The 15,611-nt window shown below is 46.2% G+C and overlaps 1 protein-coding gene across 10 annotated transcripts in view; it reads right to left on the bottom strand.

Moving 5' to 3' along the window:
- The window catches only part of Mgrn1 (mahogunin ring finger 1), a 52,674-nt gene extending 37,593 nt beyond the window's left edge, over window positions 1-15,081 (bottom strand). For 2 of the 10 annotated variants that reach the window (XM_052759321.1, XM_052759324.1), the window contains exon 1: window positions 14,851-15,074. In XM_052759321.1, the coding sequence (XP_052615281.1) occupies window positions 14,851-14,938 (88 nt within the window). In that variant the 5' untranslated portion in view covers window positions 14,939-15,074. Of the gene's footprint in view, window positions 1-14,850 lie in introns of all 10 variants that reach the window. The other 8 variants (XM_052759327.1, XM_052759328.1, XM_052759318.1 and 5 more) reach the window with 8 other exon arrangements.
- Window positions 15,082-15,611: the final 530 nt, after the last annotated feature.

Here is a 15,611-nt window from a genome sequence, read left to right as displayed (position 1 = left end):
TTGCTACTGTTATGAACTTTACTGTAAACATCTGAAATTCAGGATATCCTGATATGTGAAAGGGTTGTTTGACCCCAAAGGGTTGAGACCCACTGATCCAGACCCTTAAACATTTGCAACCAAATCCACTAAGCCTTTGAATCAGACCTGGGCTGAAAGCAACTTACTCAGAAGGGCCTTCTCTCAGTACTTCAACACCCAATACCCTCCAGAGCATGAGGGCAGAGGCCCTGCATCTGGGTGTGAGGTACTTCTCACCTTGCCTGAGACCTTCATGTCTCAGGAGTGTGGACTCCTAATTCATGGGTTCCAAAGATTCCCGTTCAATCCCCTTCTCCTCATATTCCAGGCCCCCCTAGTGGAATAAACACCACTACACCTGGTCCTATGGAGCCTTCTCCTGACCTAGCTCTATGCTCCCCTCCCATCCACTTACTTAGCTTTCCACCTGCCCTCTAGCCCAACAGGCTGTACCTGCCTTGAACTCTGAAGTGATGTCAACCTCAACCACCAAGAGGCTGCTCAACTGTCAAAGCCACCCTGAAACACAGCATATCTCTGCTATGATGGCCTATGCAGTTAGAGCTCAACACACACCAAATGAGGGAAGGCAGAGAATGTTGTGTCCAATGTTTGACAACAGAGGAAACTGAGGCACAGAGAGGTCACAAGTTCAGGTCATACAGCCAATGAGATATGCTTACTGTTCCCCTGTGTCCTTGTCCTTCAACCACACCAAGCAAAGTGATCTGACAAAGCCACTTAGTGTGCATACCCTAAGAAACACAGAAGCCCCTCAGGCCCAATGAGGGAGATTCAGCTTGCTGGGTGGTTTCAATCATCACCCTCTGTGAGAAGGGAGCAAGAAAGGCAGGAAAAAGGTGGTTGTCACACATGGGAAAGTACACTAATTGTACCTGATAAAAATTCTTCTTGACCCCTCAAAGGACAGGTGTTGCCAGTTCACAAAGTGCTGACATACTGACCCTAAACCCAGCTCCATGAGGCAACTGGGGCAACCTGCAAGATCAGAACATCATAGGTCCTAGAAAAACACTGCTCTCAGGAAAGCCGCCCCAGCCCCAGGCTAAGTGGGAGGCAGTGAGAGCAGCAGCCCCACAGCTTGCCAGTTGTCAAGGGTAGAGCCAACTCGCTCTAGTCACCTGTTCACTGAACCCTGAGCTGAGTCCATATGTGTGCACAGACCAGCACCTCTCTCTGCTCTACACGGAGCTTCCCAGTCCACTCTCCTCTAGGGCTCAAACCTTTATGTGACCTGTCACAGGAAGGTCTGCCAGGACTGGCAGGATGAAGGAAGTCACCCTAGATGCAATCTTGACTTATCTGCAGACTAGAGGGAAGAGGCCCCGCCATCACCTTGCCTCACTCAGGATACCCTGAGGACAGACAGGGGTGAACATGCAGAGAAAGCTCTGGCAAGTGAGAACACTTCTGGTAATGTTACCCACAGGCCGTTTGCCTGTGGATACCCGTGTCTCCCCACTCCACTCCAAGTGCAGAAGAGGGAGAACAACGGCAAATCAAGCTAAGCACAGCAGTGACCACCAAAGATTCCAGCTCCTGTGTCTCCACAAGCTTAGCCTATATATCCCTTTTCTGGAAAAAGCTTCCATAGCCTCCAGGATGGCCCTAACTGCTGGGCACAGGAGGTGGCTGAGTGCAGGGCAGATGAACTAATCCTATAGTTCTTTATGGAAAGCAGTCAACAGGATATACCAAGGGTATGAAGGTAAACACTCAACATCCCCAAGTAACAAAACAACCCAGAAACAAGTGTCAGGTCCCAAAAAAATTCAGAACAAATGGCTCTTATCCCCACCTCCCACCCTAAACTTCTCCAGCCCCTCAGCTTCCTTTCCTTTCCCCCAGCTTCTGATTCCTATATAATCCAGCCATTTTGGCCACACAATCTCTTGGTTCTCTAGGTCCTCCACTCTTGACTCCTGGTCCTTTCTCCTCTTCCTCTCTCACCCACCCGCTCCCCCCCCCACACACACACATACAGCTCAGTTCATTCCATGCCTCTGGCTGCATTCTCCCTGTATCTACAATAAAAACCTCCTCAACCATACCTTGGAGCGGTCATGTCCTCATTTTCCTTTATTTGGTGCTGAACCAGGAGGAGCATATGTGAGTCCCATTCCAAGGGGCTTAGTCTCCTAACTAAAGAAAGCGCTGCTGGCTTCTGCCATCCACCAAATTCTAGTGTCTGCCTCTTCAGCCACGTCTTCCCTCCACCTGCTCTTACCAACCATCTCTTGTCATCTACACGTAAGTGTCTCTCTGGCTCCTGGAGCCTGCTACGCCCTTCTTGGGTGCCCATCACCTGCACCTCTTCCTCTCTCTGGCCTGCTATGTCCTCACAGGCATCTCTCTACTAAGACACTTATTCCTCTCCTTCTGTTGGAAACCTCTCTTTCCCCAAAAGCCTCTCCCAGTCTACCTCTGGCTGTTTTCTCCTCTACATGTTCTAACCATTCGAGGCAGGCAGATCTCTGTGAGTTCGAGGCCATCCTGGTCTACAGAGCAAGATCCAGGACAGGCATCAAAACTACACAGAGAGGGCTGGAGAGATGGTTCAGAGGTTAGGAGCACTGGCTGTTCTTCCAGAGGTCCTGAGTTCAATTCCCAGCAATCACATGGTAGCTCACAACCATCTGTAATGAAATCTGGTGCCCTCTTCTGGCCTGCAGGCATACATGCAGGAAGAACACATATGTAATAAATAAATAAATCTTCAAAAATAAAAATAAAAAATAAAAAACTACAGAGAAACCCTGTCTCGAAAAACCAAAACAACAACAAACCCCCCCATGTTCTAACCATTCATTTCTCCCCTCTAGCAGGTGTCTTGTCACTCTGAAGCCACCTGCTTTGTGTACTGTTACTACAAAAGCCTCACTTGTGGGCCAGAAAGCTCCTCTCGCCCTCCTGGCCCTGTCATGTGGAAAAGGACATCTGTCCTCTGTGATTTCTCTGTGACAAGTCTCTCAGTTCATTTGGGGATGTCCTGGATTGAAATTCTTGTCCCCAGGACACTTACCCTCTGCTCTCTGTGCTCTCAGCTCCTTCCTGGAGCTTCCTCACCTCCCCAGGAGCTTCCTTCAGCCCTTCTAACCCTAACCCTCAGCTGGAGCTCCTTCCTATCTGTGACCCTGGCCTTCTGTCTCTTGGCTCCCTCCTGGAAGTCCCACTGCATCATTAGACTTCCTGGGCCTTCGGCGACCACCTCTCTCTTCCTCCTCGGACTCCGATTTTAAAGCCTCACTGTCTTACTGAAAATGGCCTGACCTCAGTACAAATCGATGACCAAAGATGGTACACTCAATTTTCAAATTCTCTCCTATGGTAACAACGCCTGTCACTGCATAAACAAATAATCTGCAAATATCTTCTATCTAACCTCTCTCTGCTCTACCCTTCTAAAAGTCTCTTAACTCTATCTACGGTTTCTCTACTTTCCACTCTTAAAAATCTTTTACTTCTAAGATTTCTTTGCTCTCTTTTCTCCAAACATCTCTTAAGACCATGCTGTAAACTATCTTAGGATTTGTAAATTCATTGGGTATGGTTTAAAAAATCTGCAACAAAAGCCGGCGTGGTGGCACTTGCCTTTAATCCCAGCTCTCAGAAGGCAGAAGCAGGCAGAAGAAGCAATCTGGTCTACAAAGTGAGTTCCAGGACAGAGAAACCCTGTCTCAAAAGCAAAAACAAAAACAACCCCCCCCCCCCCCACTCCTCCACCCCTGCCAAAGGAAAAAAAAAAAAGAGGCAGGAGAGAATTCTGTGAGTTCGAGGCCGGCCTGGTCTACAGCACAAATTCCAGGACACCCAGAGCTGTTACACAAAGAAACCCTGTCTCAAGGAAAAAAAAAAAAAAAGAAAGAAAAGAAAAGAACAAAGAAAAGTAAGTGTTTTTAAATAGCAACCATGTGGCTCACCTCCATCTTGGCTGATAACCTCATCAGGATAGAAGCAACCAAGTGGCTCACGGCCATCTTTACTGAGGTTAAAAAGAGTACATGCACTGTAATTAAGATGACCATGTGGTATAAACCAACTAAAGCAACAATTACAAAACTTAGTCCTACTGAGCCCTCTGCTTATCACTGTATCTCCTTTTAAACTAAAAGCAGGTCTCCAAAATATTTTGGATTACAATGGATTTTGTATTATGATAAATTCTTAAGATTATAAAGATATACTCAGGTTATAATGACTTAGAGATGTATGTCTTACTATTTATGTCTTTGCCAACTGTATTCAACACCAGGCTTCCAGAAAATTTAAAAAAGGAACAACATATGTTTGATGAATAAGTTATGTTAAATAAATAAGGTTTATAAATTCCTAAGGTTATAAAGGTCTACTCAGGTTAACAGAAACTGACTTAAGAGATGTATGCTAACTATTACATCTTTGTTGACTCTATAACAACAGGCTTCTAGAAAATTTAAATAAGAACATATGTTTGATGAATAAGGTATGTTTAATAAATAAGGTTTATAAATTCCCAAGATCTGCTCAACATTAACTGACTTGAAGATATGTCTAGCCTCTCTGTCTTTGCAATTTTGCTAAGCTTTAACTACTTGAATAAACTGAGTTATACAAAAAACTGATATTCTGTAATGGTATACTATATTTTTTTTAAAAAATCAGAAGTTTCCAGTCTCCGTATGGACTGCATTTATGATTTAAACTTTATTTATGGTTTAAAGTTTTTGTTTTGTTTTTTTGTTTTTCAAAACAGGATTTCACTATGTAGCCCTGGGTATCCTGGAACTCACTATATAGACCAGGCTGGCCTCGAGCTCAGAGATCCACCTGCCTCTGCCTCCTGAGTGCTGGGATTAAAGGTGTGCACCACCACTGCCCAGCTTAAAAAAAAAAAATCAAATTCTTTAATGTGCTCAGAACTATGCTCATAGTCATGCTAAGTACAAATGTAATTCATTTACAGGGACAAGCTTTATTTAGTCTCCTGTATGTGTTTTCAAGGTTAAGCCTAAAAGCAAGTAACTAAAAACAAGTAAAGTTTGTTTAAAATCAGATACACTTAATAGATGGTCCTCAGACTCCTCAGAGATATGCTGAATATGCATTTAAAGTGATTAATGAAAAGGTTTCCCATGGGAATGCCAGCTCCTAACAGCAACCCTAAGGTCTCCAAAGACAGTGTGGCACAGATAACTCCACCTGGATTGTGGTAATGCTAACCACAAAGAACTGCTCCATGCCTCGGCCACTGCCAGCACCTTGCCCAAACTGTGGACACTGTTGGGTTGACTGCTCTGCTCTGCTGGTTAATATAGGTCAGTTTTCCCAAGTTCCTCCTCTATAGGAAAATCTCTGAGACCTTCTGGGTCTGACCACCACAGGCCCATGCTGTTTGTGTGGCAGCTGAAAATTTATTGGTGTCCTGTATGACAGCTGAAGACCTACAAACTGCCCCCAATGAAACCATCAAGATTACCATGAGAAGCCTAGGGTAACTGTCCAGGTAGTGACTGATACATACACAGGCCATTTGGATTATACTTCCTGCTATAATTTATCTTCTCAGATCTCTGAGCTGTAGCTCAATCAGTTTGGTAGCAGCAAGCAGCCAGCTCCTCCGTGCAAGGCTGCAGCTGCCTGATCAGTTCCTATCCTATGTAAAACCAGGCTTCACTTTTCTAGAGCCATTAGGTCTCCTGCTGAAAAGGCCAACTTACTGACTTCACTCTGAAAGAGATAAACTGATTTCAATATAACTTTTTACTATTCCTTCATCTAAAGGAACTTGCTTTGCAATGACTACTCTCAGTGATCAACCACTTGTGTATCATAGTAAATGATTGGATGGAAAGAAATGGTTTGAAGTTTATGTAAGTTGTGAGAGTCTAAGAAAATGTTTTAAGGTGTGTAAATGCAAGTTGTAAAGGTCTAAGGAAGTGATTTAAGGTATGAAAAAAATGTAAAATGTTTCAGATTTCCTTCCCTCTCGATGCTATCGTTATATTAAGACTTCAAGGAGCCAGGTGGTGGTGGCACACGCCTTTAATCCCAGCACTCGGGAGGCAGAGGCAGGCGGATCTCTGTGAGTTCGAGGCCAGCCTGGGCTACCAAGTGAGTTCCAGGACAGGTGCAAAGGTACACAGAGAAACCCTGTCTTGAAAAAACCAAAAAAAAAAAAAAAAGTTCCTCAAGAGGGGGTCCTGCCCCCTCATCTGCATGGCTCCTTCCCTGGTAAAGCAATAGGGCTCTACCATAGGAAGACCTCAAAAGAGGGTCATCAGGGAGGTCTCCTCCTGGTAGCCTCAGGATGGGCGAGGATGGGGCACACTCCCAGCTGTTTTATGCTCTGTAATTAAATGTTAAAATAAAATAAAGTCATTATTGTGAGTAAAAAAAAAAAAAAAAGACTTCAAGAAGCTGGAGAGATGGCTCAGGGTTAAGAGCACTGGCTGCTCTTCCAGAGGACCTGAGTTCAATTCCCAGCACCCACATGGTAGTTCACAACTGTTTGTAATTCCAGTTCCAGGGGATCTGACACCTTCATACCAATGTACACAAAATAAATTAAAAAAAAAAAAAAAAGACTTCAAAAGTTCAGAGTTTCAATATCAATCAATGGAGTTCTAGCTGGGTGGTGGTGGTGCAGGCCTTTAATCCCAGTACTTCAGGAGGCAGAGGCAAGTAGATCTCTGAGTTCGAGGCCAGTCTTGTCTACAAAGTGAGTTCCAAGACAGCCAGGACTGTTACACAGAAAAACCCTGTCTCAAAAAACAAAAAACAAACAAACAAACAAAAATCAGTGGAGTTCTGATAACCTATTAATCTAGACCTGGTAAAGCACTTACTATCATAGCCACAAGTTCAAAATTCTAAAATTCCTTTGTTTATTATATAAGTATAAACTTAAGGTGCTTCTCACATGCTGAAAACTATATATCCAATCTATATATCCAGCCCTCTGGACAGGGGAAAAAGTGTACATGCATTAAACCCAGAACCATAGCTTTTGCTATGACTCAAAGGTGTGAATCTACTGCTTTTTCTACAACGTGGATTTCAGTACAGATTACAAACAGTAGTTATGCTAATATAGCTAAAACTTTTATTTTTTTTTGTAAACTTAAAAAATTCTTGTAAGCAAGCCATTGGTGGCACACACCTTTAATCCCAGCACTCAGGAAGCAGAGGCAGGTGGATCTCTGTGAGTTAGAGGCCAGCCTGGTGGACACAGCAAGTTCCAGGACAGCCAGGGCTATACAGGAAGACCCTGTCTCAAAACAAAACAAACAAACAAACAAAAAATTCTTACAGTAAGTTGCGACTTGGATCCACCTGTCATCGGTCAAATGGACTCCAGATAAGTACGCCTAGTCATCCACAGTCTAAGCTCCCTCTACTGCCTGCCCCTGAGAGCAGCTTCCCCTTCCCCTGGTCTTGGAACTCCTTCCCTCCCCAAACTACCAAGATGGGCCTGGAAGCTTCAAGTGTACACCCAAAATAAAAGCTTTCCTCTAAGCTCCTTTACTTCACCTTCTGTCCCTAGTCTATATCCATCCCAGGAGATTTCCAATCAAATGAAGAGTGTAAACTGCTCCAAAACTGCCTACAACATGCCAGCCCCAGGTGTTCCTTCGGAAGCTGCATCTCGTCTAAGGAAAGAGGAACGGTAAATGGAGACACTGTTACAGAAACTGCCTCAGTGTCTACAGGTTGGTGACAGGGAAGAGAATATGGTTATTCAGCTACTGCGATAAATGGAACTCACATACCACCAGCAGGTAGGTCACAGATGATCCCCCACCTTTCCTCCATTGCTTCTTTTGAGTGACCTGGTATGTTGTGGTTTCTTCAAACAGTAGGCAGACAGCTCCACATGCCAGTCTTTTAAGTCTGTGGCTATAGTGCCTCCACACCTGCTCTGGCCCTCAGCTTGAAGACCTGCCATGTGTGTGAGGAAATGGGCTGTGCTTCTGCATTTTCAAGAAGGAAACAGGGTTTGACTAGCAAGCTGCTGTGAGGCTCCAAGTAGGCAGGCACATGAATTCAGTGCAGAGTCCTCACAGCAACTGTTACCACACTGACCTAAGTTCTGGGGTTTCACAGAAGGGGGAATCTGTGTTAGAACCAGATCCCTGTGTCCCAGAGACCCCATACTTTCCTAAAGTATTCCCAGACTTGGGTGTCCTCAGCTGAGTTCCTGTGTGACTCACTTCCTCAGAAGGACTCTCCAGGGACACACAGCAGGACTGTTGTGTCACCCTGTCCTCTCCACCCCATAGCAGAAAGGGCACACAGGACTCGTCAGGAAGATCACAGATCTGCAAACCTGGCTTGGTCACTCTGTATACAAAACGCCAAATCGGAGGGAATTTGCCAAAAAGAGCTGCAGTACCTAAGGCTGGTGTGCTGTGGCTACCAAGCCCCTTACAAGCAGGCTGTACTGGTTAGTTTTATGTCCACCTGACATAAGCTAAATTATCTGAGAGGAGTGAGCCTCAATTAAGAAAATGCCTCCATAAGACCAGGCTGTAGGCAAGCCTGTAGAGCATTTTCTTAATTAGTGAATGATGTGGGAGAGCCTAGCCCATTGTGGGTGGTGCCATCCCTGAGACAGTGGTCCTGGGTTCTATAAGAAAGCAGGCTGAGCAAACTATGAGGAGCAAGTCAGTAAGCAGCACTCCTCCATGGCCTCTGCATCAGCTCCTGCCTCTAGGTTCTGGCCCTGTTTGAGTTCCTGTCCTGATTTCCTTCAATGGTAGACTACGATGTGGAAGTGTAAGGCGAATAAACCCTTTCCTCCCAACTTGCTTTTGGTCGTGGTGTTTTATCACATCAATAGTAGCCCTAAGACTAAGACACAGGAAATGGGGGCAAATAGGTATAACCAGGGTTGGGCCTGGCATCAGCTCACCATGTAACCCTGACTGACACTTACATTTCTATGCCTTAGTGTCCTCAGACAACTGTGGCCATGTGACAAGACCAGTGCTCCCCAAGCTGCAAAAATTGTGTTAGTACTTACATACTTACTTATAACTAGCATTTTCATTAAAATTAACTTGTAAACAAGGAGTTTTTATCATCCCTGGACCAAAGAAACAAGTATCACTTACTTTTAAGGTTACCTTTAAAAAAAAAAAAATACAAGGGGCTGGAGAGATGGTTCAATGGTTAAGAACACTGACTGTTCTTCCAAAGGACCCGGGTTCAATTCCCAGCACCCACATAGCAGCTCACACCTGTCTTTAACTCCAGTTCCAGAGGACCCAACACCCATGGCAAAACACCAACGCACACAAAATAAAAATAAATATTTTAAAAAATACAAAATTATAAGACTTTTAGGGGGTGGGAAGGGAGACAGGGTCTTACCATGTAACCTAGGCTACTCTCAGACTCACTGTGCAACCCAAGCTGGCCTCAAACTTGAGGCAACCCTCCTGCTTCCAACTCCAGAGTGCTGGCATTATAGTCACAGATCACCATACCGGGCCTCAGCGAAGATTTTTAAAGATTTAAATAGACGTAAAGCCAGGCATGGCAGCACACATCTATAACCCTAGAAGTCTAAGGCAGGAGGATAATGAATCTGAGGCCAACCTGGGTTACAAGGCCTATCTCAGGGGTAAAATATAATTACACACACATGCAAAAGACTTGATTTATTATACTCACAAGTATAACCAGGCAGCATAAAGATGGCTATTCTCCCCAAATGGATGCATAATCTCTACCCAAATCTAACTGCTTTTGTAGAAATTGACAAACTATACAACTTCTACAGACAATATAAAGGATCCCAAGTCATTTCAAGAAAGAACCACTAAACTTGTGCTTCTATCTGGCCTCCATTAATCAGCCATATGTTGCTACTGCTGTTAAGCAGACCAGGCTTTCCCAGCCTTAGCACTGTGGGTTCTTGGACCCCCAAATTCTTTGTTTTGAGGGCCATTAGATAGATGCCAGTAACATAAACACACCCTGAGCTTTGACAAACTATCTCCAGACACTGCCAGATACAAGCCCCAGAAGTGTGTGTGTGTAGAGAGAGAGAGAGAGAGGGTGACAAAACTGTCTCAGTTGAGAAACACTGGGTAAGAATTACAAAGTGAAGGGAGAGCATGTTGTCCAGAAATAAACCCTCTCACATTTCCGGTAAACTGAGTTTTGACAAAGATGTCAAGGCACTCTGATGGAAAGAGGGTGGTCTTTACATGAAATGAAGACATGGCAGCATGACTCAAATTGCTACCATGTTTGATGAGCTGAATTCAATCCCCAGGACCCACACAGTGTAAGAACCAACTCCAGCATGTTATTCTCTGATCTCACACTTAAACTAGAAAAAATTAGGAGGGACTAGGGAAATGGCTCCGTGGGCCAAGGGTATGCATGGCAAATATGAAGACCAGAGTTTGTATTCTAGTGTCCACGGAAATGCTGGGTGAGCACAGTGGCCCACCTCTAATTCCAACTTCAGGGGGCAGTTGGGGTACACCCAGAGCAAGTTGAATAGCCAAATTTGGTCTGCTCTGGGTTCAAGTGAGAGATCCTGCCTCAATACACAAGGAAGACAAGGACAGAACCCCCACATACATTTATAAGCATGCATGTGACATGCACAAACCTACTGCCACCCTCCCCCAAAAATCAGTCATCTTAAGCTAGGCAAAAGTTTCTTAAATATTAAATCCAAAAGCATTACTCTCTTTAACTGTTAAACTGAGCCAGGTGTGGTGACTCTTATCTGTACTCCCAGCAGGAGAGAAGCTGAAGCAGGAGGATGTCCATGAGAGACAGAGTCCTCCTGGGCAACACACTATGTTCCAGGCCAGATGGCCTACAGAGTAAAACATGTTGGAAAACAAAAAGTATGGAACAAACCAAAGAGCTAGAGAGATAACTCAGTAGTTAAGGGCACTTGCTGCTCTTGCAGAGGACTACACTGTGATGCACAACAATCCCTAACTCCAGTTCCAAAAGATCCCATGTCTTCTGACTTCCAAGAGCACCAGGCACCCATGTGGTACACACATCATGTAGGCAAAACATTGACATAAATGACTCAATCTAAAAATAAATTTAAGTAGTGAAGAGCTGGCAGCTCTTCTAGAAGACCTGGATTCCCAGCACTCATATGGTAGCTCACAACTGTCCATAACTCCAGTTCCAGGGGATCAGCTACCCTCTTCTGGCCTCCATGGGCACCAGGCAGGCATGTGGTACACAGACATGCATGTAGACAAAACACTCATACACATAAAATTACATTAATCCCAGCATCTAGAAAGCAAAGGCGGGCAGATCTCTGTGAGTTTCAAGGCCTACCTACATAGAGAATTCCAGGCTGTAAGACACAGCTGAAGGTGGCCAGACCTCACTGTGCTCACAGACAGGCACTAGGGGAACCTGGAATGTTCAGCACACAGGGTTGTTCCTTCAAGGGAAAGGATCCCAGAACTTGAGACTGAGGCAGGAGGATCCTGAGTTCTAGTCAGCATAGGCTACATGGCAAATCCCAAGCCAACCTGATGGGTAGTAGTCTCCAAAAGACAAAATCATTATGTTACGTCAAAGAAGCCAGTCACACATAAATCTAGATTGTATGATTCCATTTATATGAAATGTCCAGAAAAGAAAAATTGCAAAGACAGAAAACTAAACACTGACTGTACTGTTAAGACTAACTACAAACAGGCACAAAGTAACTTTGGGGGGAGAAAGATCACAGTTGATTATGGTCGTTGCACAATTCTACCCATTTACTAAAAATCCACTCATATTTACAATGGATCAGTTATATGGTACACAAGTTATACCTCAACAAAGCCATTCAGGGTAAAACAAACAGGACAGAAGCAAAGCAGATATTATTGAATTCAAGTTCAGCATTGTTGACAGCACATGAAAATTCCCTAAGACAACTGGACCGCATGAGATGTTAAACATTACTCGGGGAGCTGGAAAGATAGCTTAGTGGTTAGGGGCACTTGTTGCTCTTCCAGAGGACCTGAGCTCAATTCCCAGCCCCACATGGAGGTTTACTCCAGTTCCAAGAGATTAAACACTCTCTTCTAGCCTTCTCAGGCACCAAGCATTCACATGGTGCACACACATACATGCAGACAAAACATTCACATATAAAATAAAAAATGAATACATCTAATTTTTTTTTTTTAATTGCTTGGGCTCCAATGATGGCTCAGCAGTTAAAGAGTACCTGTTGCAGTGGTGGAGCACACCTTTAATCCCAGCATTCAGGAGGCAGAGGCAGAGGGATCTCTGTGAGTTCGAAGCCAGCCTGGTCTGCAGAGTGAGTTCCAGGACAGCCAGGGATACACAGAGAAACCCTACATCAAAATACCAAAAAGAGAGAAAGACAGACAGACAGACAGAAACCTAGCACTCCTCTCCTTGAAATAATCAAGAAAATTGGCAGAAGCCTGAAAAAACAATTTCATAAAGTTGAACAATTCGTGAGAGTACCCTTCACATGTTCAATATTTGCCATTCCCAGTTCATACACCAAGATCTTGAGGCTGCCATGTTAAGTGAAGAACTAGGGAGAAGAACAATGAAAGATACACTGTCTATATGATTATCTAAAAGGATGAGGAACGAACTAGCATTCTCTAGTGCCCTCTCCAGCACCAAAAACATAACAGACAAACTAAAACCTTTGGATTGGGCAGGCCCAGAACTCAGCAATATACTAATGGCAGCCCAGCCAATCCCAGGTGGCCAATGGGTTTCAGTTCCTGTGCCAGCACTAATTGATTAGCCACAGCTGGCTAGGATATTCTGGGATGGATCCAGGTTGGAGGCGTGTCTTAAGCAATCAGAAATGCCTGCTACAACGGATCTGTAGTGCGAGCACACGCCACACATTTTGTTGTTTTATCCAACGGCCTAAGTAAGGGGAACATTAAGACTGCTCAGGTGTCAGGTGAGGGCAAGTGCCGCAGTAAGCTAGCTTTCCAGTAACTGTTATACTACTGCCAAACACTGTCAGGGTCTGGGTCAGTCACCTAGTTACCTTGGAAGCAGTTATAGTAGCTAACATTTGCAGAATTCCTAAGAGCCTAGCACTATAAAATAGCAACCCATTTTATAGAAGGGGAAATTGATATGCAGATATCAGGCCTTGAAGTCTCCAAGGGAACTTGTGGAACTACAGCCTGTACTTGAGATGCACACAGGCATGGAGGTCTCCCTAAACTAACAAGTGACTCCATCCCGTTCTAAGCGTCACGAAACTACCAGTTTCCTTTTCTTTCATTGGGGCAGTTCCCAGATCCTCACATGAACAGAGTACTTTCTCAACCTTGAGTGGACATCAGACATACCAGAAAAAATGGACTTAAAAATGCATGTCCCGGGGCTGGAGAGATGGCTCAGCGGTTAAGAGCACTGACTGTTCTTCCAGAGGTCCTGAGTTCAATTCCCAGCAACCACATGGTGGCTCACAACCATCTGTAAAGAGATCTGGTGTCCTCTTCTGGCCTGCAGGCGTACATGCAGGCAGAACATTGTATACATAATTAATAAATAAATCTTTAAAAAAAAAAAAAATGCATGTCCCTAGGCCAAAACAAGTCTTGAAGTATGGCTCGAAATGTTTAACAAGCTGTCCAACTAAGGAAGCAGATACTTTTGGACCACACAGGAAATCTGGCCTGGTTGGTCTGAAAACATCTGAAGAGCAAACATCACATTGGACACTCAGAAGACTGGAACTAAAGGCCCATTGGATGTTCAGTGTTCTACCCCACCAGGAAACTGTACAGAAATAAACGCAGCTCAAGTTCTGCCCAGCCACACTCATCCATCCTCAGGGCAACAGACATTGCTGGGTATGGTGAGGCACACCTGTCCTCTCAGCACCAGAAGCCACACAGTACCAGGCCATCCAGAGCTACATAATAGGGCTTTTGTCTTTTTTTTTTTTTTTTTTTTTTTTTAAGGGGAGGGGAGTAGGTTTAGGAATGTGACTAAGTTGATAAGAGTGCTTGACTAGCATGCACAATGCCCTGAGTTCAAGTCTCCAGCATCTCATAAAACCGAGCAAAATGGTTCACACCTGTAATCCCAGCACTAGCAGGGTAGAGGCAGGAGGACCAGATGTGCATTGTCACCCTCAGCTATATAATGAGTTTGAGCCAGCCTGGGCTACATAAGACGACCCTGTCCTTATTTTAAACAAACAAACAAAAGGAAATAGAATAGGAGCAAGCCTCCTCCGGGAGCCCACATCTGATGCTGGTCCCCTACTCTGCCTCCAGCTCCCATAATCTACCAGAGTGGCTGCCCTGAACAAGACGGGAGGGTGCGGTAGAACTCTCCAACCATTCCAACTATTATCCTGTCCTCCAGGGGAACCCCAGTAGCTCCCTATCGACAATCTCCTTGGGTCAAAGACCAGTGTCCCTCACCCGCACGCTAGGAGAAAAAGCCTTGGTCCAAATCCGAAAGAGTTGTCACAATCCGGGGCCGTCTTCATGCCTCCACAGCCGGCGACCCCCGGGGGTAAGGCAGTCCTCACCACAATGCACTCTGATCCCAGAGATGCCAACCTCGGGTGCATACAGAGGCTGTGCAAAGTGACTGGCCCAAGGTCACCAGTCAGGAAGGGACCGCACAGGGTGCGACAGTGGCCAGTCGGGATAGCCAGGGCCGCCGCCACGCCTCAGACTCCACAGGTACCGGGAAGGGGCACCGGAGGACGGCCCGCCGCGGGACAGGGCGCTCGCCGTCTGGTTCCCAAGCCTCCTGGTGTCCCCAGCCCCCGTTCCAGCCCGCGCCCCGCGGCCCGCGCCCCCGTAAGCTCACCGGACTTCGGGGGATAGCGATAGGCCGAGTTGGCCTGAATGTCGATGTCCTCCACGCCCGCGATGCGGCGACTCAGGATGGAGCCCATGGCGCTGGCCGGCGCGGGAGCAAGGGGTGACGGCTGTGGCGTCCTCACACGGACATGGCCCTGACCAGGCCGCAGAGACGTGCGTCCACCGCCGCCGCGGCACCTCCCCTCAGCCCCCGCCCCCGGCCGCCCTGGCCTAGGCCTGGCGCCCCGCCCCGCCCCGCCCCGTCCCGCAGCTCCAGGGGAAATGGAGTCCGCTCCGGCCCCCGGCGCGCCGGACCACGGAGCGCCTGCGCACTACGCTTCCCAGGATGCCCCTCACGTGAGCGGCCACGGCGGGACGAACCAAGAGGCCCAGGCTGCGAGGGGGTAACGCCCTCAGACGACGCCAACCTCTGCGGCCCGGCTGGATGTTGACCCTGGAATGCCTCAGCCCCTTCATCGGCTATCCGCATTTCGAAAGCTGCGGAAGCTCCAGCGTCTCCCACACGAACCCAGTCTGAAAATCTCTACATGCCACAGTGGGTCTCCCCACTTCCCGAGGCTCTTCTCCCATCCTCGACTGCAAAGGGAACACCTTTTACCTGCCTGGAACTGGGTGACCTCAAGCTCATAGAGGAATACAGAACTTGGTTGGGCCTTGGCCAAAAAAACCCAGGTCATCACTGTCGGTCAAGACATTCACAATGGATATGTAGTTGTACAGCACCTACAGAAGACACACTTCTCCCCA

The sequence above is a fragment of the Peromyscus californicus genome, unplaced genomic scaffold (genome assembly GCF_007827085.1).
Source record: "Peromyscus californicus insignis strain IS unplaced genomic scaffold, ASM782708v3 Scaffold_3__1_contigs__length_106647218, whole genome shotgun sequence".
NCBI lineage: Eukaryota > Metazoa > Chordata > Mammalia > Rodentia > Cricetidae > Peromyscus > Peromyscus californicus.
The sequence above is the reverse complement of the archived record's forward strand: the minus strand, read 5'-3'. Positions and strand labels throughout refer to the sequence as shown.